At 37.8% G+C, this 26,494-nt stretch overlaps 2 protein-coding genes across 2 annotated transcripts in view; one reads left to right on the forward strand and one right to left on the reverse strand.

Moving 5' to 3' along the window:
• The first annotated feature begins 276 nt into the window (after positions 1–276).
• On the forward strand, positions 277–14,631 carry ND-B14.5B (NADH dehydrogenase (ubiquinone) B14.5 B subunit). Its single transcript, XM_083125825.1, has 4 exons — positions 277–450; positions 7,172–7,315; positions 13,144–13,193; positions 14,470–14,631. The coding sequence occupies exons 1-3, from the start codon at positions 294–296 to the stop codon at positions 13,191–13,193; spliced, it is 351 nt and encodes a 116-aa protein (XP_082981951.1). The 5' UTR covers positions 277–293; the 3' UTR covers positions 14,470–14,631.
• Positions 14,632–20,921: 6,290 nt separating this feature from the next.
• The window catches only part of Cda4 (chitin deacetylase Cda4), a 55,714-nt gene continuing 50,141 nt past the window's right edge, over positions 20,922–26,494 (reverse strand). The window contains exons 9-10 of the mRNA XM_083125100.1: positions 25,032–25,223; positions 20,922–23,085 (exon numbers count right to left, since the gene is read on the reverse strand). Of these exons, the coding sequence (XP_082981226.1) occupies positions 22,980–23,085; positions 25,032–25,223 (298 nt within the window). The 3' untranslated portion in view covers positions 20,922–22,979. The remainder of the gene's footprint in view (positions 23,086–25,031; positions 25,224–26,494) is intronic.

Consider the following 26,494-nt stretch of genomic DNA (forward strand, 5'->3'; position numbering starts at 1 on the left):
GCTTCTTTTCCCCCCCGATCCCAGTTCCGACTTTTTGGGATGCCGCACACCTCTATTGCAGGGACAAAAGTTGGGGGTAATAGCGCCCTTTTTTTCCGCCATTGCTGAAGTAGGATAGGATTCATATTCATCTATATATCAAGAAACTAAATATTATAGAATTACTATTCTCTAATATTCCCTGCTGCCTGAACAGCTTATATAGCAGAAAACAACCAAATAATGCTCTAATCTGTGCCTGTGCTGATCTACCGACATTAATCTGTGATCCTTGCTTGTGAAGTGAATATAAAATGTCGCACCAGTGGGCGCTCGATCTTTTAACGCCAGATGAATATTCTAGTAGAAAAAGCGTTCTTGGACAGATATGGACCCCACTTTGTACTGGCTTGTTAGCGTTTGGGAGTGTCTGTTTCGTCAAATGGAACACAAAAAGGCCAGTATTGAGTGGTATGCCAAGTTTAATTTCTCACTTTATTTTTGTTAAGTCAATTTTCAATACTATTTAAGGGCATGCGATTTAATTTCCACGGAAGTCTTCCCAAGCCCTTCCGTCCATGGCAGTGTGCCAACTTAGCTCTCTTGGAGCCAGATCTGTCTCTTTCGTGCACTCTAGCCGGACACTGTGGCCGAGTGGTTAGCACATCGCGCTGCGACGCCAAGGGTCCCGGGTTGGGGTACTATTATCGTATGGGGGAAACACCTACGAATCATATATTTCGGACTTCTTTACATTGCTAACGTGTTGCGGAACATTTCTTAAAGCGAAATAATGCATTTCTAACTAAGATAATGTTTATTTTTTCTATTTGCGAGTACTTACTGTTACTTGTTGTTTCGAATCTTTAACACATTATGGCCGTGATAGCATACTGGTTTAGGGGGCGTTCTGAGAGTGTTTTGTCGATTTATGCAGTGGTGCAACCTCGTTCACCGGAAAATATCTACTTTCGTGCCCGTATTTGAAATTATGCTAATACGTCGCATTTACGTGTAGAACTTGTAAAATAACCTTGCGATTAACCACGTTCATTGTCCATACACAGCAATTCGGAACCATCTTTCTTTCGCAATTCGTTAATGCTCTTCCTTTACGCACAACACTCTTGCAACCTTGAATATTGACGTCAGACGAGGAATGCCTACGTGGTTAGGTTAGGCCTGTTAGGTTAGGTTCCATTAGCATAAATACAAAGAAAAAATAATATTTTAGCTAAGAGACGCGTTACCTTTGTATTGCCTAACATGAAAAAGGTCTTTCCTGCGACGTCAGAACACAATGTTGCTAGAGTGTTGTACGATAAGTGACACCCATTCGGGTCTGAACCATCTTTCTTTCGAAATTCGTTAATGCTCTTCCTTTACGCACAACAATCTTGCAACCTTGAATATTGACGTCAGACGAGGAATGCCTACGTGGTTAGGTTAGACCTGTTAGGTTAGGTTCCATTAGCATAAATACAAAGAAAAATTAATATTTTCGCTAAGAGACGCGTTACCTTGTATTGCCTAACATGAAAAAGGTCTTTCCTGTGACGTCAGAACACAATGTTGCTAGAGTGTTGTACGATAAGTGACACCCATTCGGGTCGGAACCATCTTTCTTTCGAAATTCGTTAATGCTCTTCCTTTACGCACAACAATCTTGCAACCTTGAATATTGACGTCAGACGAGGAATGCCTACGTGGTTAGGTTAGGCCTGTTAGGTTAGGTTCCATTAGCATAAATACAAAGAAAAATTAATATTTTCGCTAAGAGACGCGTTACCTTGTATTGCCTAACATGAAAAAGGTCTCTCCTGTGACGTCAGAACACAATGTTCCTACAGTGTTGTGCGATAAGTGACAGCCATTCGGGGAAAATGGCTTGTTCCGTGGAGCTGCTGTTCTTATGGTAGGGTTACGTTACGTTAAGAAAACATAGTTCATTTCGTTTTTTTTTATCGATTTCCATACTTGACCGCCAATTATTACATGCAGATTCGTGATTAGGAGGTCTCAATTAGTGAGTAGGCGAAATTTCATAGCAATTGGAGAGTGTTCCGGTATTGTAAAAAATTTTAAAAAACGTGGTTCTAGTGAAAACACGGCGAGGCTGAAACACTGGCTACGGGGTTGAATCATCTTAACACACGGAACATTGCACTCTCATGCAGAAAGCAAATGGCGGGAGCAGAAACAGCATGTCGGACAGAGATTTTCGCAGAAAACAACACGCATTCACATTAAAATGGATCAAATCTATATTCGGGAACTTCCACAACGCTAAAGAAAATGATTTCCGTAAGTACTTTCTCCTGTAAATTTGAAGGAATCCGTTTCCCTCATACGATAATGTTACCCGGGTTGGTTGTTTGCGAATGTCCATTCATCACTCATCCCCATCTTCACAAATTAACCAAGAGGCACAAAACACAAAGTAAAATAAACTAAATCAATCAATCAATCTTTCGTGCACTCGTTTGGCTGTGAACTGGGACGCCCACCCCCCGTGCCCCACTATGATGCCATCTCTGGTTCCGACCCACATAGACCACCTTTCGTCATAATATACATTTTGCACGTGACGTGATATTGTTATATTGGCTGCGTCACCCCACTCTCTCTTATCTCCCCAGCTACTTCTTTATAGCGCAATGTTAGACGTGAAATTGACATAATATTGTCGTCAGGGAATTCTTTACTTTCGATTTCATACCACCATCGGTAGATTATTGAGATGGGCAATGCCGCCGGATTTAGATGTTGAAAACTAAGAATAAATTGTCATCAATTTAGAGTTAACGATAATAGCAGTGCCCCACCCCTTTGACAACTAACATTACCCTAGAAGGCACTTTATCCAGCCATCGTAAATCTAGCTCCATGAGAGTCAGTTTTAACTCCATTTAAGGTGAAATTTAGTTCTTTTATGCCCATCAGGTTTGGCAACACTGCCAGGAGGCGAGGAAAAAAGCATTGATCATATGGGAGTATGATTTGATTCATTCTCTTGTGAATATAAAACTTCCCATGGAATAGAAAGATATGTCAATGGGAAGAGGGCAGTTTGAAGATGAATTTCACCAGCGGAAAAGTCGAAACTTCCATTTGATTAGCCGTAACTTGATGTTGAAGTTGATTCCCCATAAGGAATACATTGGATTCTGAAAATTATTATTCATCATATTTTTCAAACATCGTGTCCAGCTTAATTATCAACATAACAAAATGTTTGCACTTGCAACATGGAGAGAAATTCATACTCTTGGATACACTCAGGGTTTGTTTTAGTAGCAGGGCCCATTCGGGCGATACTGAAATAAATGCACAATTGGTGCGTAATTGTATCTCCTCGCCTTAACCTTATTAAACATAGAATATTTCAAGAGAATGTCTTCATTGACAAGCCCGTACGTACATTAAGAATGAAGGCGAAAAATCCAAACAATGAAAAATAATAATATTCATAACGCTGTAAATAAGGAACGAATGTAATTTTAAAGTCTTACATGAAAATAGGGTAATTATGCGATATCGCCCGAACACCTCTCACTCGTTTATTTCGTTCATTTTAGCATTGATACTTACCTATTCTGCATTGCGGAAAATTCTTTAAGGTGAAGTTATGCCTTTTCCCATAAAATAGTGTCAACTTTTCATATTATGAGTCATTATTTGTCTTCATTGTTCCGCTTGGGTAACAGACAATATGGCATGCACTCGTCGTGGATCATCGCACGTTCTGCTTGTATTTTGTTGATTTGGAATGGGTATGCATTGTTTCAACCTTCTTCACGGAAAAATACTACTTTCGTGTTCATTATGTCATCACAAACCATTGACGGATGGCCCCAAAAAACCATTGACGGATAGCTACAAGAATTATTCACGATAGCCCCAAAAACCATTGGCGGATAGCCACAAAAACCATTCACGATAGCCCCACGACCATTTCCTGCAAGGTTAGGTTAGGTAAGCATAGTTAAAAAAAAATTCTCGTAAAAAAAAGGCACGTTTGGAAACACTGGCAGAGACCGCGTGACTTTCGACGCTTGCGCCATCTGCAGCTACATAATGGAAACAACGGCATAATGTTGTCGCTTTATTATTTCTTGTTCTGCAGCATTCTATGGTGAAGTTTTCAGTTTCCGCGAAAGAAAATACCTCAAACTTTAACAATGCTACAGAAACTGATTTCAGTAAGTAGTTTCTCCTGTAAATTTGAAGAAATCTGTTCGGGCGACATCGCATATTTACCGAAAATATTGTATACAAATGTCAAAATTACGTGCAAGATTTTTCTCGTTTTGCTAGAGCTACGTAAAATTGAAGGACATTGCCACTGAACTTTGCATTTCCTATGGTAGTGTTATGACATTGTTCACGATTTGTCCGCAAGGTGTTGTGTCGGGTTCCTAACTTTTTGATCATGTCCACAAAGGCAAGCGAATGGTCATGTCACTGAACCATTTGCTGCGTTACATCGATGAGGGTGACAGTTTCCTGAATCTCATTGTCACTGGCGATGAAACGTGGATACTGCATTACACTTGCGAGTCAAAACAGCAGAGCATGTTGTGGTTTGTCCTTCAGTTGAACACGTCGATCAGCTTTTACCATTTCATCAACACAGGTAATGTTGTCCGGTGTCAGCGAGGAGAGGTCGGCTTGATCGCTCATTGTCCTCTACACCACCACTGCACACTTTGCACTGATAAACAATTGTCCCCATACACTGGCTCCATTTCCCTTTTGATATCTGTGGCTATTTGTCGTTTGCACCATACAAGAAACTAATAACACTTCGCTGTTCATATGGCATGGACTTCCTGAGCACTCTGGCCATCTTTTCCAACTGATAACAGCGCCGTGCCGTGGAAGAAATCTGAAGTTACAATAGGGCCGTTCCAAGAAAAGCCTACTGCATTGCTCGTATATCTCGCTTTTGTAATAACATTTATAAAGCTAGAAAAAAATTAGGCACAAAGACTTTTCGATTTGCCCTCGTACAATCATATTAGAAATTACTGATTGAAGTGTTTAATAATATCAATCACTCTAAAAATATATCGCAACAACTTTCACCAGATGGTGAGAATAGCAGAAAGTGCCCAAGACCAGAAATCATACGATCAGGTGTTGGAAGTGTTTACAGAAGTAATTTTCATGCTAACAGCCCTAAACCAAACTTGTCTAACTTAACAATGACATCATTTATGAATGCAATATGCCTTCATACCTACATCACTGGTAATTAGCAGCAGCTGTCCATATCTGAACACCTTGCAGTTTTTTTCCAACTCCATGGCTATCCTCACGTGAAGCTAGTCACTCTGCTAAACATATCTTTCTCTGATTTTCTCATGACTTCTGAATACTCCAGAGTTGAGTTGTTTTCTATGGATAGTATTGCCTGTCTTGACAATTGTTCTTGTGACATGGTCGTTCAGAGATAGGTTGTTATTTCATTGGATACAGTGGTGACAAGAACAGTCTGAATGATTCTCAGCAAAGTACAAATATTCGGATACACCTCACAAAGTTTCCACTTCACAATGTATGTAAACACTTTGTTCATACTGCCTATGTTTGAAGGATCAGCGGCCACAAGCACTTTAATTCTTCAAATAGTCCATAACAGTCAATATCCGTGTCATCACCAACAGACAAAACATTTTTCAAATCTAGGCAATGTTTTAAAAGTGTTTATTTAGTCATTAATCTCAGATGAATCACATCAAACATAAAACCACATGCCTCGATGCATTGGGTAAACACTTCAAATTTGGCTTCTAAATTTGGTTTGATGTTATGTATTAAAGACTCATCAACACTTTCATACCCAAAGATTTTTTACCTGTAAGCAATTTTTCTGTCTTTGAATGTCAATTGAATCTATTTGAATAGTATTCTTGCGTGTAATTCCTGAAGGTGAGATTGGGTATTATATAAATGAATTTCAACACTTTGTCAAACATTACTCTGTTAACATGAGACAGGATATGATACCGTATAACCAGTGAAAACTGAAACTTCAGGGTTGTCATTTAATTTGAAATTGATTCACAATCGCTCACTGTTATCAAATCATCACAGGTGTCACAAATATTTTCAAACTGGAATCTTAGGGCTTTTACACTCTCGAGCCTGCATTCCCGACAAGTTTCTCACAGAGGTTTTAAAGAAATTTGTAGGTGTTGCATCAAAATGGCCCATCTTTTAGACCTAGGTAAGATGATATCTATATCCTCTGAAATTCTCTGAAAGAACTAAGTCAAAGAAACTATCTGCCGTAATGGAAGATTTGTCAGCATCACCCAAAAGAAGATTCTAATTATGACATGGCATGAAAATTACCCACGGGGTCAGAGCACGTATTCACGTTCTGATGCCCGAATTCACACCAACCATATTTACCCCATTGTCATAATCTTGACTGCGACAGTTACTAATACTAAGATCCAAATGCAGTGGCATGCCAAGATTTTTTAAAGGGTTTGATTGCGTATACTTTTGTATACTGCTGGTAACTGCAGTCATTTTTCTCCCCTCTGTGCAATGCCGTTACCTCTCACACATTCATTGGTTGAGCCATCTTGCATCACTCTACTTGTGCAGAGACTTGTTTTCATTCGCTTGCTCCAGAGACTCCCTGAACAGAGTATAGCACAGCATTTTCGTTTCTTCTACAGAAAGAATACCAACAAAATGCTGTTGGTTAAAAGTGGTTTGAATATCGCCACATCTTCAAACGATAGTCACTTACTCAATAGGGGGAGGGGGAATCTTTGGTACAATCAACTAATATACCAAAGTACTTACTTACTTACTTCATGGATATGAACACAATTTCATGAGAACACATGCTCCCTTCATCAGTCATTTACTTTTAGCCTGATTAATGTTGTAGTTATAACAATGAAATACATTTTTAAAAAGGATAAAAAGGCAGTGAAGCTTGTCAATAATAATAATAATAATATAACAACTCTGAAACAATTTTTCTTTTTTTTTCTTTTCCTGAAATGTTACATGAAAAATTGATTATATGCTTGCAATGCAAGGAACATGTACAGTACATACAAGAACAATTGAAACATTTAGATTTGTTTTTGTAGGGAGTGTCTTTTGTATAACAAATATCTGATTAGGAAACTTTAAGTGGATTGAAAAACTATTCCTTTTACAGGTTTTCAAACTCATGTCATAGCAACAGCAGTGGCAACATTTGTAGGCTACAAGTGGGATGAATTCCTTATTAGGAAACAGAATCACAGGGAAGCCATGTTGAGACATTATATCGAGCTGCACCCAGAAGACTTTCCTCCTCCAGGTAGGTTGTGTGGCAATCATGGGAAGATGATGATGATAACCATCATCATCAGGGGTAAAAAGATACCGGGCTTCGCAAAATTTTCCTCTGATACTTGAGTTTTTAAATTAAGTTTGAAATTAGAAGAAAAATTCAGAGTTTGCTTAAGGAAAGTGTCAAATAACCTAGTTTTTTAAAAAAAGATAATAACGAGTACAGTTTTTTAATATTTGTGTGTTTTCTGTATCATTAAATCAGAATAATGAACATGTAATTTTTAACTTTTGCACTGTTGATAGGTGAATTTACATACCTGCAGCGATATGGTGGAGTCGGCCATATATTAGAATGTATTTCATAGTTATTCATGCTGTTGCCAGTTGAGCGTTTTTAGGAAGACCACTCCGGTGCAAGAATTAATTACTTTTAATTCAATCTTGTGTAAATTAATGTTTTAAAATCATGGTTTTCTTCCCCTGTATTTGAAATTAAAAAAATCTGTCTCCTGACAAAATGGGCCTGCCCGCCACTTGATTTATTTCTAGTTTTGTCTACCCGTGAGTATTATTATTATTTTAATGCAAGTCATTTGATGTTCACAAGGTAGGTTTTAGTCATTCAAATCAGTGTTCAAAATTAGCAGATGTTATAAAGGGGCCATTCCATACCAGTTCATCCAGTAAGCATGTAACACATGTTTTCTGATTTTTATAAAAAATATCCCATTGGTTTATTGACCGAAGTTAACTAAATATCCAAAATGTCAAGTTTTTTTCTCTAGTAGTTACCGAGATAATTCAGGTCAAAATTTGATCATTTCTGCAAAAACAGGTTGCGACTGTTCACTGAATAATATGTGTGTTTTCTAACTAACGAACTAACTCTCTAGCCTTCTTAAACCCGAAGGTTCATGGCTGCAGCAACACAGGCCTTCCATCTGTCCCTATCTTGAGCAAGATCTATATACTCTTTTCCATTCCTACAGATTTCCTTTAGGTCTATCTCAATGTTGTCCCTCAATCTTCGTCTTGGCCTTCCTACAGGTCTCTTACCATCAGGTTTCCCAACAAGAATCCTGTAAACTCCTCTTTCCTCTCCCATTCGTGCCACATGGCCTGCCCACCTAAGTCTTCTTGATTTAATTATTCTAATAATATCTGGACATGAATACAAATTATGTAGTTCTAAATTATGTAAGCTTCTCCACTCACCTGTCTCCTCATCCCTTTTAGGTCCAAATATTTTCCTAAGGATCTTATTTTCAAATACTCTCAATTTATGTTCCGAGAAGACAAAAGTTTATGTAGAGAGAAGTAACATACATTTCCTGAATTAAGCCTACTTTTTATTTCCTCTTTAAAATAGTTTTCATTTGTTAATATTACTCCTAAGTATTTGAATTTGGAAACTGGTTCAAACGAGTTGTTATCAATAATAAGATTTTGATTATTATCTAACACTTGGTTTCGACCTGTAAGCATATATTTAGTTTTCTCTTTGTTAACTTCCAAACCTATCTCTTTAGCAGTTTTGAAAAATATTTTAGCATTATTCTTAATTGTATTCACATCATCCCCCAGTAAGTCTACATCATATGCATATGCTAACAACTGAGTCATACCATTTAATTTTAGACCTTCTTTAGTTTCTTTTACCTTCCTAACAGCATATTCTAAGGCAAAATTAAAGAGCAATGGAGATAATGCATCTCCTTGTTTTAACCCATCATGAATTGTAAATTTGTCAGACACATTAATACCCACACGAATTTTACTTTCTGTTTCACTGGTGCATATTTTTATCATACTAACAAGCTTCTTAGGTATTCCAAACTCCACTAATATATTATATAATTTATCTCTTTTGACCGAATCATATGCTTTTTTGAAATCAATGAATAGCTGATGGGCATTTTGATTATATTCCCACTTTTTTCGTGTGTCTGTCTGATGTGAAAAATTTGATCTGTAGTTGATCTGTTACGTTTAAATCCACATTGATAATCACCTATAATTTCATTAGCATATGGTGTTAGTCTTGTTAAAATAATGTTAGATAATATTTTCTAATAATGGGTTCAATGCTCATGGAATATATCCCGTTAATCCACTACGACTGCCTGGGCATGTCCTTTGTTCCTGCAACTGTCCATGTTCAAGATGAGCGATCATCAGAGTCTGCAGCAAGAGAAGAGGATGTGTCATATCGTGTACGTTTTGAGGAGCTAAAACCGTTTGTCATCAACTTCTGGGACCTGCAGCAGGAAACGCAAAACTGGGCAATCACATGTATTGAGGGATCCTTCCTTCATCGCTTGCCTCAAGTACAAAAAACTGAAACCTGCAGCAAAAAATCAAAGAAGTTTAAACGCACCACAAGTGATGAGTACCGTAAATGTAAAGATGTGTACAACCAGGGTCAAAATTGGGTGCAGTGCTTAGTGTTCTCTCTGGTTCCATGTAAATTGTGTTGCAAAGGAAAATGACCCATATTGTGTGTGTTGTTATTGTGAGAGTGATGATAGTTCATAAATCATCACGTGTCTATCTGCACCGATCAAATGTCCGTCTGCCCCGAACGTGCGGGGTAAACGGACACTGCCGCATCCTGGGATTGATCAGATTATTTTGAGACAGATGTTCATTTCCTTGCATACTATGTGTTAACTGAAGGTTCACAACTTTTATTCCAATAATTATTTTCATTCTTCAATAAAATGTTTCACAGTTATTTTGAAAATTGTGCTTAGGGTGTCCGTTTGCCCCGTCCTTACCCTAATGGATCTAAGAAATTTCTTGCTCCCTTCGTCCGCAATATGATTGTTTTCTGTAATGCCTTGTAAATCTTAATTGATTTTGTCTTAAGTGCATGAACATTTTTTTGAGGAAAGGGAGCGTGCACATTGAGAGACATTTGACATAATTTTTGCTGTTTGTTTACTATGAGGTGGATGAATTGATTGTGTGATGTGTTTAAATAATATATGTTGTGTATTAAAGAAACTTTGAATGCGCACACAATTTAGTGTGTGTTAGCATGTTGCACATGTATTTTCTTATCTTACGTCGCTCCATGTTACATAGTATGTTGTACATGAAAGTTACACGTGTTATATATACCAAAATAATTATATTGGAATGCATTTATCATGCATTTTTTGTCTTTCAAAAATACAGTTTGTGTGCTTGTTTTCCATTATTAGTTAATGTGAAATTGAACGTTTAAAAGATATATTTCAAATAGTTTGTTTCAACAGAAATGCTTTAGCACCGACTTCTACCCCCTGTCTGAGTAATGTACGAAGATAATAATGTATTTGATACTGCTACTACTCCTATTAATAATAGTGACATTATAATTATTATTGGTACGTTTATCCTGGAACTTGACCCTTCTCCGACAAAAATTCATTGTTGTGCCTCTGTTTCAAGTGATGGGAATACAATCATGAGCAACCTGATATCCGTACCCAGGATTGGTGTGTGTTGCTGTGAAGTCCTAAGCTCTAACGTTTCATCCGGAAGAACAATAATTTATTAAAGAAAGTTGGACTCAGTTGTTCATGAAGACAAGAATTCCATATCCTGGCCTGAAATGTGAGACTTATTTAAAATATATGACGAAGCGATGCTCACGTGTCACAGAAAGTGAAATGTCTAATGCCACAGACGTATAACATGAATTCACAGAACACCCATCTTTTTTTCTCACTCCTTCATATTCGTGTGAGACTCGTTTCATACAAAGCTTCAAGTGAAACTCAATAGTTCTTTCCCAGACAACCCTTTTATACCTTTCCATTAAACATGTTGTTAGGTTCCCACAATCTGAAGCCTAAATTTATCTGACATAAGTGCACGAGCACATTCTGTCTTTTAATATATACGGAATACTGCATGCCAAATTAAAGAGCGTTAGAAGTAACAGCTGAATAACACGCATCACGCAACGGGATTATTTAATGAGTTCTAGCAGATTACATTTTTTCATAGTATCAGTACTTTCGCTACAGTTTCGTCAATTATTTTTGTAGACATGAAAGAGTGGAGTGATTTGTTATTTACTCTTATGCTTGCTTATTCATGATTTTTTGTTTTAGAAGTTTCTTAGCGGGTGGTCGATTACGTTTAGATTAATTTTAATTCCGTTCTAGCCACCAGATGGCATGATGATCGATTTTGATTGCTTTAACGTGTTATACACAGAGTTGGTTGGACATTCGTGTGATAAACATTGGAGGTTCATAAAAATTTGTTGAAAACGCCTGCGACAGACGTACGAGGGTCACTATTTATATTTTGAGCCTAACAATGAAAAAACAGGAATTTGGCATTGAAAACTGCTTTATTGTTTTTCGAAGTATTCTCCTTTATGGTCAATACACTTTTGCATTCGTTCGAACCATTTGTCAAAGCAGTTTTTCCAATCTTCTTGAGACACCTCCATAATATGGTTTTTGAACGCATCAACGGCATCTTCCGCCGACGAAAATCGTTGTCCACGCAATTTATTCTTGACATTCGGGAACAAGAAGAAGTCATTGGGTGCCAAATCAGGACTATACGGCGGATGACCCATCAATTCGATTTTTTGACTGTTCATAAAGTCTGTTGTTAGACGAGATGTGTGACAGCTGGCATTGTTTTGATGAAGAATGACCCGACGGTGTTTGTTTGTTTTCCGTATTTGACCAAAGTCCTCTGGCAAACAAATTGTTGTGTACCATTCAGAGTTGACCGTTCTACGTTCCTCTAAAAGCACAGTTGCCACATGACCAGTTTTCCCGAAAAAACAGGTGACCATTTGTTTCGATGTGCTTCGAGCGCGAACAACTTTTGTTGGATTGGGTTCATCTTGAAACACCCATACAGTCGACTGCTGTTTACGTTCCGGCTCATATGCATATATCCATGATTCGTCACCTGTTACAATCTTATATACGTCTTTTGAAGCACCAGGATTGTATTTATTGAGCATTTGTTTGCACCAATTGACGCGAGCATCTTTTTGAGTTTTTGTCAAATTGTGTGGGATCCAACGAGAACATACCTTTCTCACAGCTAAATGATCATGTAATATTTTATATAAGCTGGTGGAACTAATGCCTATGGTTGCCTCAATCTCACAGAATGTCACATGACGATCTTGCAATATTAGGTTTTGCACAGCATCAATGTTTTCTTGAACAACAACTGATTTTGGACGACCTTCGCGAATCTCGTCGGTGAGCGAATGGCGGCCACGATTAAATTCGTTATACCAGCGTTTCACAGTGGCAAAGGATGGGGCTTCATCGCCAAATGTGGAAGTAAGTTGATCGATGCAGTCTTGTCTTGATAATCCACGTCGAAAATCGTAAAAAATCATCGCACGAAAATGTTCACGAGTTAATTCCATTTTATTGTTGTCGCGCAATCTTGAAGGCAACATAAACAACACAAATGAAGCTATTGCCAAAACATTTGAAGTACGTTATGGTCAATAATGCCAGACGATTCCGTGCAAACGTCAAATCGCGCCTAACTTCAATCAGTGTTGCCAAGGCTCAAAATATAAATAGTGACCCTCGTATGAATCCTGTGGAAATGTTATCTGGTGGAGGCATGTAGTGGTTCGAATCACACTTTAAACTGTAGGTTCAGTCCTGATTAGCCTATCTGTGCTTTGCATCCAAGAAAAGCTATATAATTCCAGGACAAAGTATTTCATATAAATTATGCAACTCTAACAGAAAATTACATTATCATACCATGAAAGTTGATTGTTACATATAAGTAATTCCAATAAGCCTGTGGTTACACTGGCTTTTCAAATACTGACACTAATACCAGTTTCCTATCTCTTTGCAGAAAAGAAAAAGTTCGGAGATGTGTTTGAACCGTGGATTCCAATTCGTTAGGTAAGCTTGTTCCAGTGTTCCATATTCATATATTATTTATTCATCCTGCATGTTTTTGTCCCTAACAAATCCTTTGGGTTTAAGAAGGCTAGAGAGCTAGTTTGGTTAGCGTACATATCCTGGATGATGTGTGTACCTATACCTATAGCGATATAATGTAACGCCTCAGGGTTGTGCTTCATGATTGGTGCAAGCATGTGAAGAATGGTACTCGTATCAAACACCTGTAGTGGTGGGTAGAATGCAGTGATATCCATTGGTATTGGCATCGACTCAGCCCTTAAAGTAACAGCTACTTTTTTTAGGAATACTAAAGTATGCAGCTGTAACTTTTTGCATTAGAAGTAACATCATCAACAGTTACTTTATTACACTTAAATTGTTAAGAGAATTTGTAACGTAGGGAAGAGTAACATTTGTTAACTCTCTCCAACTATGTCTCTTCTCTGGATGCTAAGGTAGGTGGTAGGATTTTCATGGAATTGTCTAAGGCAAGGAAACTAGGCTTCATTGAATGCTAAATTTAGAACTCCCAACACTTTATTGTAACACTGTTAAACCTTGTCTCCATGTTTAATACAACACTAAAATGGTCATTGCTTTATTGTGTTTCTAATTGCACACAAAGACCAGTGTTTTGGATGCATTGCAGCATTCATTTTGAGAACTAAAAATGAGCTCTTTACACAGGAATAAACATAATATTCTGATAATTACACAAGTCTTCCAGTGAGTAGGTGAACTTCAACTGTGTCCCTTCCGTCGTCCCTCGACCAGCCTTGATGATGATTCCGAAATGGGATCGAAAGCTCGACAGAACTGCTAAAGTGTTTTTTATCGTGCTGTTTGTGTGTTTTTTAGTGTTTTTAACAAAGAAGTGTTCTATTAGAAGGGAAATGTTTATTTTTTGTAATAAGTATAGTTTTTACATCAAATTTAGGGTTTTATTCACCATTTTAATACTGAAATGCCACCGTATGTTCCACTTTTGATCCTGAAATGCACCTAGTTTTGTACTGCAATCTTGATCTTTTGTTCACCATAAATATGTGGCCCTCAACATTGTGTGTAATTTGCTTGCAAGATTTCCGGCACAAAGTCAATGTAAAAGGAACTTTGAGTTACATTCCTAGTATCAGTAACTGTAAATGAGTTACTTTTAAAGTTGCAGTAAGTCCATTACTTTCCTTGTAATAAAATTTCATAACTTCAAAGAACATTATGAAATGCCCCGTATACAAGTCTCCACTATATATATTTTCTTGTCTGATTTCAGATAAAGATTATAATGGGAATGTTCCTGTTGAAAGAGGGAATGGCTAGTTGTCGAGACTAGTAGTTAGGCCATTAATTGTTTTCTTATTTGAAAGCTACTGTACATTATATGTATTAATATTTGTTAGTTTGACAAAAAATAAAGAGTGTGTATACTGTGAAAAGACAATGAAATCATTATTTTGCTGTTCAAGGTTGTACACCTGAGCTGACCTTTTTCGTCACTTTCAGCAATTCCTAGCCGTTCCTAATGTTTCCCATTCCTCAATATTTCCTACCAAATTTGTAGTTCTATCTAAAGGAAAATGAATGCATCCAAACATATTATACAAACTGGCCATTCCAAAAGTCTTCGCACCAGCATTGTGGATTAGCACATTGAGCATGGTTGACTTTTTGCAGTTCCGTGTCCCAGTCTGGTTATGGGTGTTCTCTGTTAGTCAGTCTCTTAATGAATTTCAATGAATCAACACTCATCATCATAGCTGTGATTAGCTGAAAGTGACTGAAAAGCTATTATAAATAACAAAAATTTAAATACAGTGTAACCTCGAATTTACTTTCCTGGATATTACATTTTCTGTCATTATTCATTCACTCTTGATGGTCACAACATAGGAAAATGTCATAAATTTTTCCTCAATTTTACATCTTCCCGCATTTTAAGTTTTCTCAGCTTAGTCCCCTGAAGAACTTAAAATCGAGGTTCCACTGTACACAAGTTATTGCATGAAGATTATCTAGTTGCATTCTGTGTGATGCATGTAGTTTTCACATGCACTGGGAGGCAGGTTTTTCTGTGAAGACCATAGACTGCATACGCACATACATGTGGTAGCTTTGAACCTCCACTCATTGCCAAAAATAACGAAGCACCTAGAAGGAGTTGTGGAAATGAAATGAAACTGCACATGTTGACAGCTTATGTGACTGTATTGTAATGATTACAAAATCAGATCAAATGAACAACAGAGAATGCAGAATGAGCATACTGCTGACCCCATGTCAGTAGAATGTTTCACCCCTCCGGGCCGTGATACATGCACCAATTCGGTTTAGAATGGAGTTGTAGAGCCATTGTATTCTCTCCTGAGGCAAGTTGGCCCACAGCTATTGGAACTGGCCCTTGATATCCTGCAGATTGGCACTGGGTCGGAGCTGATCCCACACATGTTCAATCGGGGACAGATCAGGGAATCTTGCTGGCCACGGGAGTGCCTCAACATGATGCAGACAGTCCATGGAAACATTTGCCATGCGTGGACGAGCGTTGTCTTGTTGAAAGACTGTACAAGGATGCTGTCTCATGAAGGGTAACACATGAGGATGCAAGATATCCGTGATGTACTGCTGTCCCGTCAGTTCCCTGAACCACTACCAGACGTGATCTGTAGTCTTACCCTATGGCTTCCCACACCATGGTTCCAGGGGGAATGCTGGTGTGTGTGTCCACAACTTGGGCAGGATGTGTCCTCCACCAGACTCGCACACGGTGGTCATTCGATGTAATGCAGAACAGAGATTCATCGCTGAACATGTGATGCCATTCATCAGCAGTTCAAGTCTCCTGGTTACAGCACCACTCCAAGTGCCACCATTTGTGCTCTGCATGGGAGCATGGCTGCAGGATGATATGGGGTGTTGTAGAGAGTCCTGGACCTGTGTCCAGATAGCAGACGCAGATGTAATGGGGTTGCATAATGCTTGGTGCACAATACTGCGAGCCTCCCTTGGTGTGGTCAGTCTTGGTCGACTGGAACCTTCACTACGTGTGTAGGTACTATTATGTACCCATTGGTGCCAACACCGGGCCCACTGTGACATCTGAATGCCTAACATGCCTGGCAATTACACGATTAGACCACCTCATGCAGACTCACAATGCGGCCCCTTTCAAACTCCGTCAAGTTCTGGTAATGCTGTCTGATGCATCTACAAGGCATTCTCTGTGTTGATGACCTTTCCTCAAGGGGTTGGCTGACTCTCTGCCACTTTGCACATGCCTTATGAATGCTTTCAGGCCTGGTAACACTATCACGTGGTGGCACAACTAATGCACTCTGGTGGCCATTCTAGACGGTACATATCATTGCAACTCGAATCATTTACATACCCATCAATGTTACACACGTGTACGAAATGACTAAATTGAACCTTTCCTTCTGGGTGCTTAACTTATTTTGTCATTGAGTGTATAATATGGGCAGAAAGTAATGTAAAGCAACATGTACAAAATCGCTGTGCCCATAACTGACTTGTATTTGTTATTTTAAGTTGCTCTTTTTTGCTACTTTTGGCTAATCGTCATGATTAGATGAAAATGAAGGGACATTCACAAAGAAACACTTGTGCCCAGTCTGTCTGCAATGAGATCAAAAGTAAACTACTTAATTATTTGCTTGGGTGTAACTGTTCCTAAATTGAGTGATTCTCCCTTTGGTTCCATGTGTATGTGTAAAAGAAACACTGCAACGAAATTCTTGTTTTATGTCCAATTTATGCACAGTTGAGCTAATAGAGACTTGACCTATAGTTTAAAGTGGGATCCGAACCACTGTGCAATGTGTGTGTACAGGATATCGAACCCAGGCCCTCTTTATTACAATGCGATGATGCTACCACTCCGCCATCGTGGAGACGACTCCACGACTGACACTTTAACTTATTGTGTCCTGAGAGATGAAAAATCCCATATTTCATCAAGCTCACAAGGACAGTTACTTCCATGCAAGTTCTGTCATCACTTAGGAAAACATCCAGGCAAAATTAACATAAGATATTCTTTTCTCTAGATATTAGAAATCCAACTATGTGTGATCTCTTATTGTTGATTGTAGTTCCTGTATGATTTGTGATTTTGTAAGGTACCTGTTCTATCACTTCAGCACAAATCCTGTCTACCTGTTACAAGGATAAATGATATGCAGTGCTCGTTATTTTCTGATTTTCAGTAAGAAAATCAAACCACATACAAGGGCTACAGCTGAGTACACAAGTCAAGGTAAAAAACAGGTGGAATATGAGGTAGAGCATCCAAAACTTCAACTCAGGTTGACATAGTGGAGACACATAACAGGAGCAGCTGCTAGATTTTTTATTTTTCTTCTTTCCTCCACAAAAGTTCCTTTGAGAGTCTAGGATCACTACTGTTTTCTGGCTTTCGGGACTCAGTTCTGTTATTACTGCTTCCCAATTGTCTGCACTATGCTGGGTCAACACTGCAATTATTGAGTTCCAATCAGAAATCTGATCTTGGACCATTAGACTATATGAGAGCTCCTGCCAGTATTAAGTATTGTATATTCCATTGTAATATAATATTGAATTATTTATTTATAAACAAAATTTGGACAGAACAGTGCCTCATTCAATATTATAAGAATTGAAACAGGTGGATTTAGTGGAAGTCCTTTCTGTGCCTGTGGCAACACTGCTAACACTTTCTCCTTAGTGGGGAGAAGCTAGGAATCTAGAAGATTCATGTGGAGAAATCCGGTCTTCAGAGTGAGACTTTAGTGGATGTTCTACAGAAGGTTGTTTCACGTCGATAGTAACGATTTCGAGCACCAGGGAGCAGTACGTAGGCACAGCACAGAGCAGCCAGAGCCGGTAGTACGAGAGTACTGTGTGTTGATTTGCAAAGAAGACGGTTGGTGTGTGAGAGAGTGTTTATGTGGCACCGAAAATTCCAGTCTTTTGGGAGGGGTACATCTGTGCCCTTTCCGACGTTGGTTATAGTTATAGCCAGATAATTAAACAGTGCCAGACGAAAACCTTCCATGTGTCAAAGAAGGGCATCAACACAGTGTTGAATCGCCATAAAGCTTGCACCGTACCTGTTTCTGGAACCAGTCAAAGTGGGCCTTGGACATATCGGAAGCGCAAGCGTTCCCCTGATTTTGTGCGGAAAGTGAGATCCTTGGTGTGATGTGAAAACCCTGCAACACAAAGAGCGATTGCACAGGCAGTGCAATGTTCCCCTGCAACTGTAAATCGCATCATAGCCCAAGATTTACAACTTGTGTGGAAGTACAAGGCTCAAGTTCATAAGCTGCGTGCCTCACATGTCCAGGAGAGGAAGACCAACAGTCGGAAGCTCTACGAACGCCATCTGGCTGGGGACCCCTGGAAGTATGTGGTGTCCCTGGTTGAAGCATGGGTGTATCTGTTGGGATGTGATAAAAAAAAGGGCCATGTACTATCGTCCACGTGATGCAAGAGGTCGAACATAGTGGGTACGTGAATGTGCTGAAATTTTTCCACATGGGTTCATGGTTGTAGGTGGTTTCTGCCATAATGGCAAACTTCCACTGTGCAAAGTAGACAAAAAGGCTAAAATAAATGCAGCCTATTACCAGACGAATATTTTGGAGCCACTTTACAGACATGATATTCCCTTCTCTCTATGGCAGCGACACATCTCGCTTTGTCATCCACCAGGACAAGGCATCCAGTCATACGCCAAAGTCCACGCAGGCATACATGGATCGGATGGCACGTGAAACGGGCATTCATGCAATCACCTTTACAGACATCCCTGTGAAATCCCCCGATTCCTCTTCCATGGATTTTTGTGGGTTTCCGTTGTTGAAACGAGACTTGGGCAGCAGATGGCCCTGCACAATTGAGAGTCTTTGGAAAGCTTGTCAGGAGGAATGGGATTTTTTGAACCAATGTGTTCTTCAACGCAGTCTTCTCCAATGAAAACTCCGCTGCAGGGCCATTGCTGCAAGACAGGGGTATCACGTAGAGCACCACCGTTGGTGGCGTCACGGTTTTCCTTAAGGTGAAGTTGGTTCTAACTTTGTTACCATGGACGTGAAACGACCTTCTGTATTCAGGGGAACACTGATTGTATGTTCCTCTATGTTTTACTTTTTTGTTCCTTGAAACTGATCCATGGTGGTTGTTCATGATAACTGATTTGAACTCTTAATCACTGTGTTTTTTTATATACAGCAAAATTTCACAAGGCGCATTCTGTTTCAGTCTTTGGTAGTGTTGTGTATTATGCAGTCCTGAAACAGTCAATATGGGCAGTAATGCATGGTACAATATTTCATTGTCAACTCCATACTTGGAACAAATCCTAGTTATTGCCCAATTCCCAAGAGCCCCTTTAAAACAGCCGAACAACCTGCATCGGGTTTACTGCAAATAGATCACTGGAGTACTAGTGTTAACAGCATACAGCAAACCGATTCTGCTACAGGGCCACCAGAGGCAGTGAACCCCAAGGTATGACCTGTCCAGAGGAATGGCATCACTGGCCTGGCCTACGAGCAGGACTAGGAGCACAGCAGCCTAAATGAGTAGCCTTTTCCCATTAGCGTGTTCATCCGGTCACTCCTGTTTGCCTCTGCTCATAAGTTGCATCATAATTGGGGTACTTTTGTACCTCTAACAAGAATACACATGTACACATTGACAACCCGTTTGCTCTGCCAGTGACTCCCTGCCTATCAGTTAACAGGACCAAGCCTCCAAGATGCCCCATTTAAGTCTCCAGTGAATTGCACTGAGACAAACAACCTTAGTCCATAACAATTTAGTGGCGTTTAAGTATCCAACCTGGCTGGCAGTCATCCCTCAAAGTGTTATAAAATTTTCTTGAATTACAATAGTGTCTCGTTTATCAGACCTTTGCTTATCCGACATACCACCGGAAGAAAAAAAAAATCATCAATCGGCAACAAGAACTGCAAGTTGCGAGCGTGAGCATAGTCTATTTTTAGTTTCTCCCAACTCTACGTACGTACTGTGTTTAACTTCAGACAATTCTGTAACTGTAAGTTCATTTTTCCAGTTATTTTTTTTGTATTGTAAAACATGATTACTGTATTAGGTTCGTAATGTGTAAAATTATAACACTAGTTTGACATTTAATAGACTTTTTATTAACACCTCCCTATTATCAGACGTTCTGCCAGCCCGTTTATGTTGGATAAGCGAGACTCTACTGTACATACATTTTTTGAGCTTTCGGGAGCTATACCTTAGACAGGCTAAGTGCAGAATGGCTATTTTGACAAAATCCTGTTTCCCTGCTGGCACTTTGTGGAGGAGGGATTGTAAGCGGTACACCTAATTGGCTGTTAACAGCGGGTAACTGCCATAAAGTTGGTCCCCGCTCCGGGCATTACATCTGCAAGACTGTAACTTCACTCTCATCTTCAAAGATTGAAGTGAATTTGACAGTTCAGTTAGCTCTCAAAAACTCCAACCCATACAGAACTCATTTGTCCAATGCCCTGAGAAAATGTCGTCAAAAGGTTATTTTATAGCAAGGTGAATTTGGATGCACACATGTATATGGGAAAAACTTCTAAAGGTGTAATCCCAAATAACAATAATGACATACGTATGTAAGTCTTGTTAAATACGTATGATAGAATAGTATATTTTGTGACAATGAATGAGCTTAAAAAAATAAGAAAAATGAAAAATATGGGTATGAATTTCTTTATTACAACAAATAACAGACAATTCACTTTTTAAATGCAAACACAATTGAAATAAGAAAATCACTCAGCCGTACATTCTTCAGTTTCATTCATGCATTGGTAAATTCAGCAGTTGAAAACAATTGCATATTTGATTTATGTTTAAAATGTGAATTGATTTATTATTGAGGGTTTTCCACCCTCTTGCTATAGACACCAATTAGAACTAATAATTCATTACCCAAACAACTTAATACCACAACTTTACTTTTGCTTTTTAGTTAAAAGCCCACTGATTGAGCAAATTGTGAAATACAAGAATAATTGTCCCCATTTGCCAAACCTGAAAAAAATGTGTGTGTATAGTGGAAAAAAAAAGTTTCGCAGCGGATTGATAGTGCACAATGAGATACATGTAGTATGATCAATGTTAGGGTAAAATTTCAATTTTAGCCAGGAAATTATAAAGTTATGCAACAATTCATAGTGTGCTGTTAGTAAAGTTGTATATGTATAACTTGTGCAATATTATATACATGCAAATATAACAAAATGTACAGAGCAAAATTTAAACATTTGTTGATTTTTGTCAAGCTTCTAAGTAGTATAATGTTGATAGAAACCCGAAATCTGAAACACCGTGATAGTGTATGCATTAAAGATATAAAGAAAGTTTCAAATTTTATGTCAAATCAAGATCTTTACTGGAAAAACATTATAATCAGCTGGCCTATAGGAAGGTGAGGTACATTTACCATAGGCACTGCCAGATTTAAATTAGTTTTATTGTCACTCTATTTAGTACAAATACGTATATTGGACACTAGTGGTTCAGACTGAGGATCAGAGATCTCTGAATTATTTCCATGCATCATTCAATTCAATGTATTGATTTCATTAAAGATATTGTTGTTGGTCCTATATAAATTGTATGCCCAAGCCCCAAATTAGCTATGGAGGGGATCTGAGGTTCGTATATTAAATCCAGAATTTGGATATCATGTAGGATTGAAGGTTCGTACAGGGTAATTTTGGACTTTGGACTCAGATAAGTCAAATTTGAACCTACTCCATACCCACTTAGGATCCCTTCACACAGACCATCAGAATTGTGTGTGAATTATCACTGGTGCATTTGATGAGCATATGCTAGATTCTATCCTAGAATATGTTGCTTCCTTCTAGGTAGTGGCTCAACCAAGTGGTGCTTTTGTGAACCTTTCATTGAGCCACAAATGCATCACTTGGCAGGAAGCAATGTATCCTACTATAGAATGTAGCGCATGCTCATGAAATGGGCCACAAACAATTCACTCATTGATCCTCAGATTTTTCTGGATCACATTCAAATTTATATTATTAGCAGTGATATTTCAACCTAGGACTTTTTCAATATAAAAGTACTGGATATGTGGAAAAATGGAAAGTCATTTAAAAACAACAAAATCTATGAATCAGTTTTCTTTCCTCTACATGAAATATTTTATCCTACTGGTTACTAATCAGTATTACATGATAGAATACCAGTTATCTTATAGCAACTTATGATTCGGTGAATATTGTATCAAATTATCAGTTAGTAGTGGTGTGGGCTAACTTTATCTCATAGAAAGTGCACAATTTTATTATTTCAATATTAGAAGCCTGATTCTTTTCTTCAACAAACGTATAAACATTGCGCCAAGCCTTTGGCCACAAGTATGTACAGTTTCACATAAGCGTAACTAGTAATTATTTTTAAGGGGAGCGATTCAATTGTTGAGAATATTGTGAATGCAGTGAGTGGAGAAATTGATGCAAATTAATTATATTGCCCTATATTCTTCAAGAAAAGGGACTTCACAGGAAGATCTAGCCCCATAATCCCCTTTAGTGTGCCTCTACAACTTCATGTAAGACACGCTGAAAACAAATAAACAAGAGAATCTTCACAACTGTTGAGTTTATATTTAACACATGGTGGTGTGAACCCAAATCACATGCATGCCGAGAAATACACACGTACACGCAAACTTTCACCCTAACAACATACAAAAATGTACATGAAATTAAGAAAAATACAACTTTGTTAGTTGTTTTCTGGATGGTAGAAGTCCTTTCCAGCAATTCCAGTGCCCTCTGAATCACCTAACCATGGATACCTTTCGGGACATTCCCGGCACGTTGTAAGGTACCTGAAAGAAATCAAGATTTCATTATTCAAACTTTGGAAGCACCCCTGTGAATTTATGCATACAAAAAATATGTAATCCTCACATATTTAAAGAGAGAATGTGGTAGTTTACATATCCACACACCAATTTTTGGAAACTAACGCCATTGCTGTTACTTCAAAAGTAAGCAAATTACTTTTACAGTTATGAATTTAACATGTACCATCACTGAACTGCATGAAGATTTTAGCATGTACGCACTATTTTCTTCACACACAAAACTGACCTGGTGGAGGCACATAGTGGTTTGGATCTCATTCTGCATAAAGTGGACTTTAAACAAAAAAACTCAAACAAGTAAAACTAAAACACTAAATACCATAATGCAACAGCCATTTAGTGGGCTATTGCAAAGCTACTGCAAAGAGGCTGTTTTATTGGGTGATGCATGGTCAGTTCATCAAATCCCATCACCACTGCTTTCTTAGCTTTCAAGTAGGTCTGTGCGATTTCCATTTTTAGATATCGAACTTCGATATCGACTGAATATCGAAAATATAGATATTGATAATATAGAATATCGAATATCGATATCTACGCTACCGAAAATATCGACAATACTGATATCGACGATCGCGACCATATCTACATATATATATATCTTTCAATTTGAAGTTTCGTCCCTGCCCTCTTCTGGAGCTGTCCCAGCTCGTACCGTGGGAACTATGCATCCAACAGAAAAATGTAATTACAAAATATTTTGTGCTGCGAACATGCTGTATATTGAGGCGAGACAAAGAACGAGACAATCTTTTACAACTTGAGAACGAGTCTCTGCCAAGTATTATCTCGCATCGATACCATCCCTATGCTTGGGCACATAATGGTAACCAGCAAGTGCTATAAAGTAGGAACCTTGTTATTTTTATTGGCTGTTTCACATATTCGCTTTCCATGTTAATCAGAGGCAATCATCATTCACCTCCCAAGTTCTGTCCCGCATGGTGAGTGCATTACTTGTTATCTTAACATCCTTAGTCTTGACTTGACTTGTACGTAAGGAATATAACACCACCATACGTCGATATTTTTACGATATCGATGCTTCGATATTTTAAAGATATTGACTCTGTATCAATATATTGAAATATCGCACAGCTCTACTTTCAAGACCAGTTAGTCATAACAACTTCAAACAAAAAATTAAATTTACCAATAGAGTATAGATCACTATAGACTTTTCACTGTTGAAATGTTATTGACATTGAATATTACCATTTATTGGTGAAGATAAAGGATAATTTAATATACCCGAAACAAGTACTACAGCAAAACTTCCAATGGACATCTCTGAATAGCAGGTGCGTCTCAATAATGGGCATTCTCAAATTCCTTAGCAGAAATGGAAAACTTCCGAATAACAGAGAGCATATGAGAAAATACAATGGCAGTTAGACAAAGAATGCAGTAATGGACAAAATGTCTATTATCTAGCCAAATTATTCATGTTTACAAGAAAGAGAGACTTGGGTGTTGGAAACATGGCTCAGCCAAATGGATCTGAAGATACGAAAATGTTATCCTTAAATCGTGGGTTGGAAATAAAATGCTTGCTGATAAAATGTTTTTGTCCAGTACTTTGTTAAATATAAAATACATTCATAAAATCAAAGTGCTTTGCCATTTCATGTGTATAGATTTTATTAATAGAGCAGTTAAATACATAAAAGCATTTTATTGCACAAATCAAGTTTTTACACCATGCTAGGCTTTTTTTTTTAATATCAGCCGCTTTTACCTTTATCATCAGTGTACATTATATGGAAGTTTGACTACAAGTCTGATTTGTTTTCAATATTAATAAATAATAGCAAAACAGATAAAGTAAGTACTTGTTTCAAGTATGTTAATCTCACAAGTTTTTCCAGTGCTCAAAACAATTAGGAAAAAAAGTAGCAGTTTGGTACCTTGTACTGGAGAAGTTTGCTTCTGGAGGCCTGAACGACAGTGCACATTTGCTAGGCAAGTTGCAAGGTGCAACAGGAACGTGTTGTTTCTTTTCACAGTGCCATGCATCGAAGGTAGTAAGCTGTTTTGCTGGTCGAGGATCTGTTAACCAAACTAAAGCTTGGGTTGTTGTGACTACCCAAACATCAGGACTAGATAAAAAAAAAAAAAAAAAAAAAAATCATTAGATTAGGAATTACCAAAGAGCGTATATATACGCTCTCTGGGAATTACAAACATCTTAAATTGGATCTTGCCCATGGCATTGTTCTTGTGTGCAGGCAAACAAAATGCCTACTGTAATATTCACATTAATAATAATAATAACAACAATTTTATTGTCAACAGTAATATGCATATTATTGCTAATATTTTGTTACAATTTATTATTATTATTGCATAAAAAGGTAAAATATAGCATAAAAATAACAGATATAACAGCATATATTCCTTATCTAGCTTATTTTTGGTTAAAATCTCTTCAATTTGCATATAAAAAGCTCTTCTATGAAGAAAATAATGTCAAAATATAAATGTAAAAATACAAGATTTAGAAGACACTGTAAGAAACATTAATTAGAGCTAATGAAAAAGGAAATCCATTATAGGTGTGTTTCACCTACATCACAAACTGTTGCATTGTGGTAAAATTTGCTGCAAACATGGCAGCTGTGCCCATCCTGACGTCACATGAAACCCATCTATTATTATTATTATGCATTAATCTTCATAGACATTGTTAATACAAATAATTACATACCAATGTAATCCCTCCCTTCACATAAGTTTGGCAGAAATAAATAAACTTCATATAATACAACAAATTGCAAACAAATGTTTAATTTTAGTGCTGAAGTACCTGTATTATTTTTTGTTATATAAATAATCTTATTTGATTTTAGTGCTTGGCAACTCTTTTGAGGATATCTAGACCCTTTAATCCCCTCAAAGTACATCCTTGTGCATTAATTGCAGATTTTCACTTTAATAAACACACTATATTGCCACAAATGAGAATGTAGAGCTTATTTCAGTGTTTTATGAAAGTGTGATGTACAAATATATACTTTTTGTGTACATTATGTTTGTCCTCTAAAAAAAAAATTATAAAGAAATATTTGCTTGAACTGAGGTTATCTAGAAACAACTCCTTGTGAAACTTCATTTAAAAATTTTGTTGTGAAAGTGCATGAACTATTGCAGAATATGTTTATTGTAATAGTAATAATATTTTCACATGGTTCCTAAAATTGCACCCCATAGTCCCTCTTCTGTCCTTCTCACCAACATGCTAAACTTTCTCAACCTCACAGTGCAATGCACTACCTTTTCTGAACCGAGATGGTAACTTTCAATGTTGCCAATGAAGTTCCCACCTTTGGGTCCCAACCTGGTCATGGGTGTTCTTTGTGATTGTCCCTTC

Source organism: Lepisma saccharinum, chromosome 7, assembly GCF_977018435.1.
Source record: "Lepisma saccharinum chromosome 7, izLepSacc3.1, whole genome shotgun sequence".
NCBI classification, from domain to species: domain Eukaryota; kingdom Metazoa; phylum Arthropoda; class Insecta; order Zygentoma; family Lepismatidae; genus Lepisma; species Lepisma saccharinum.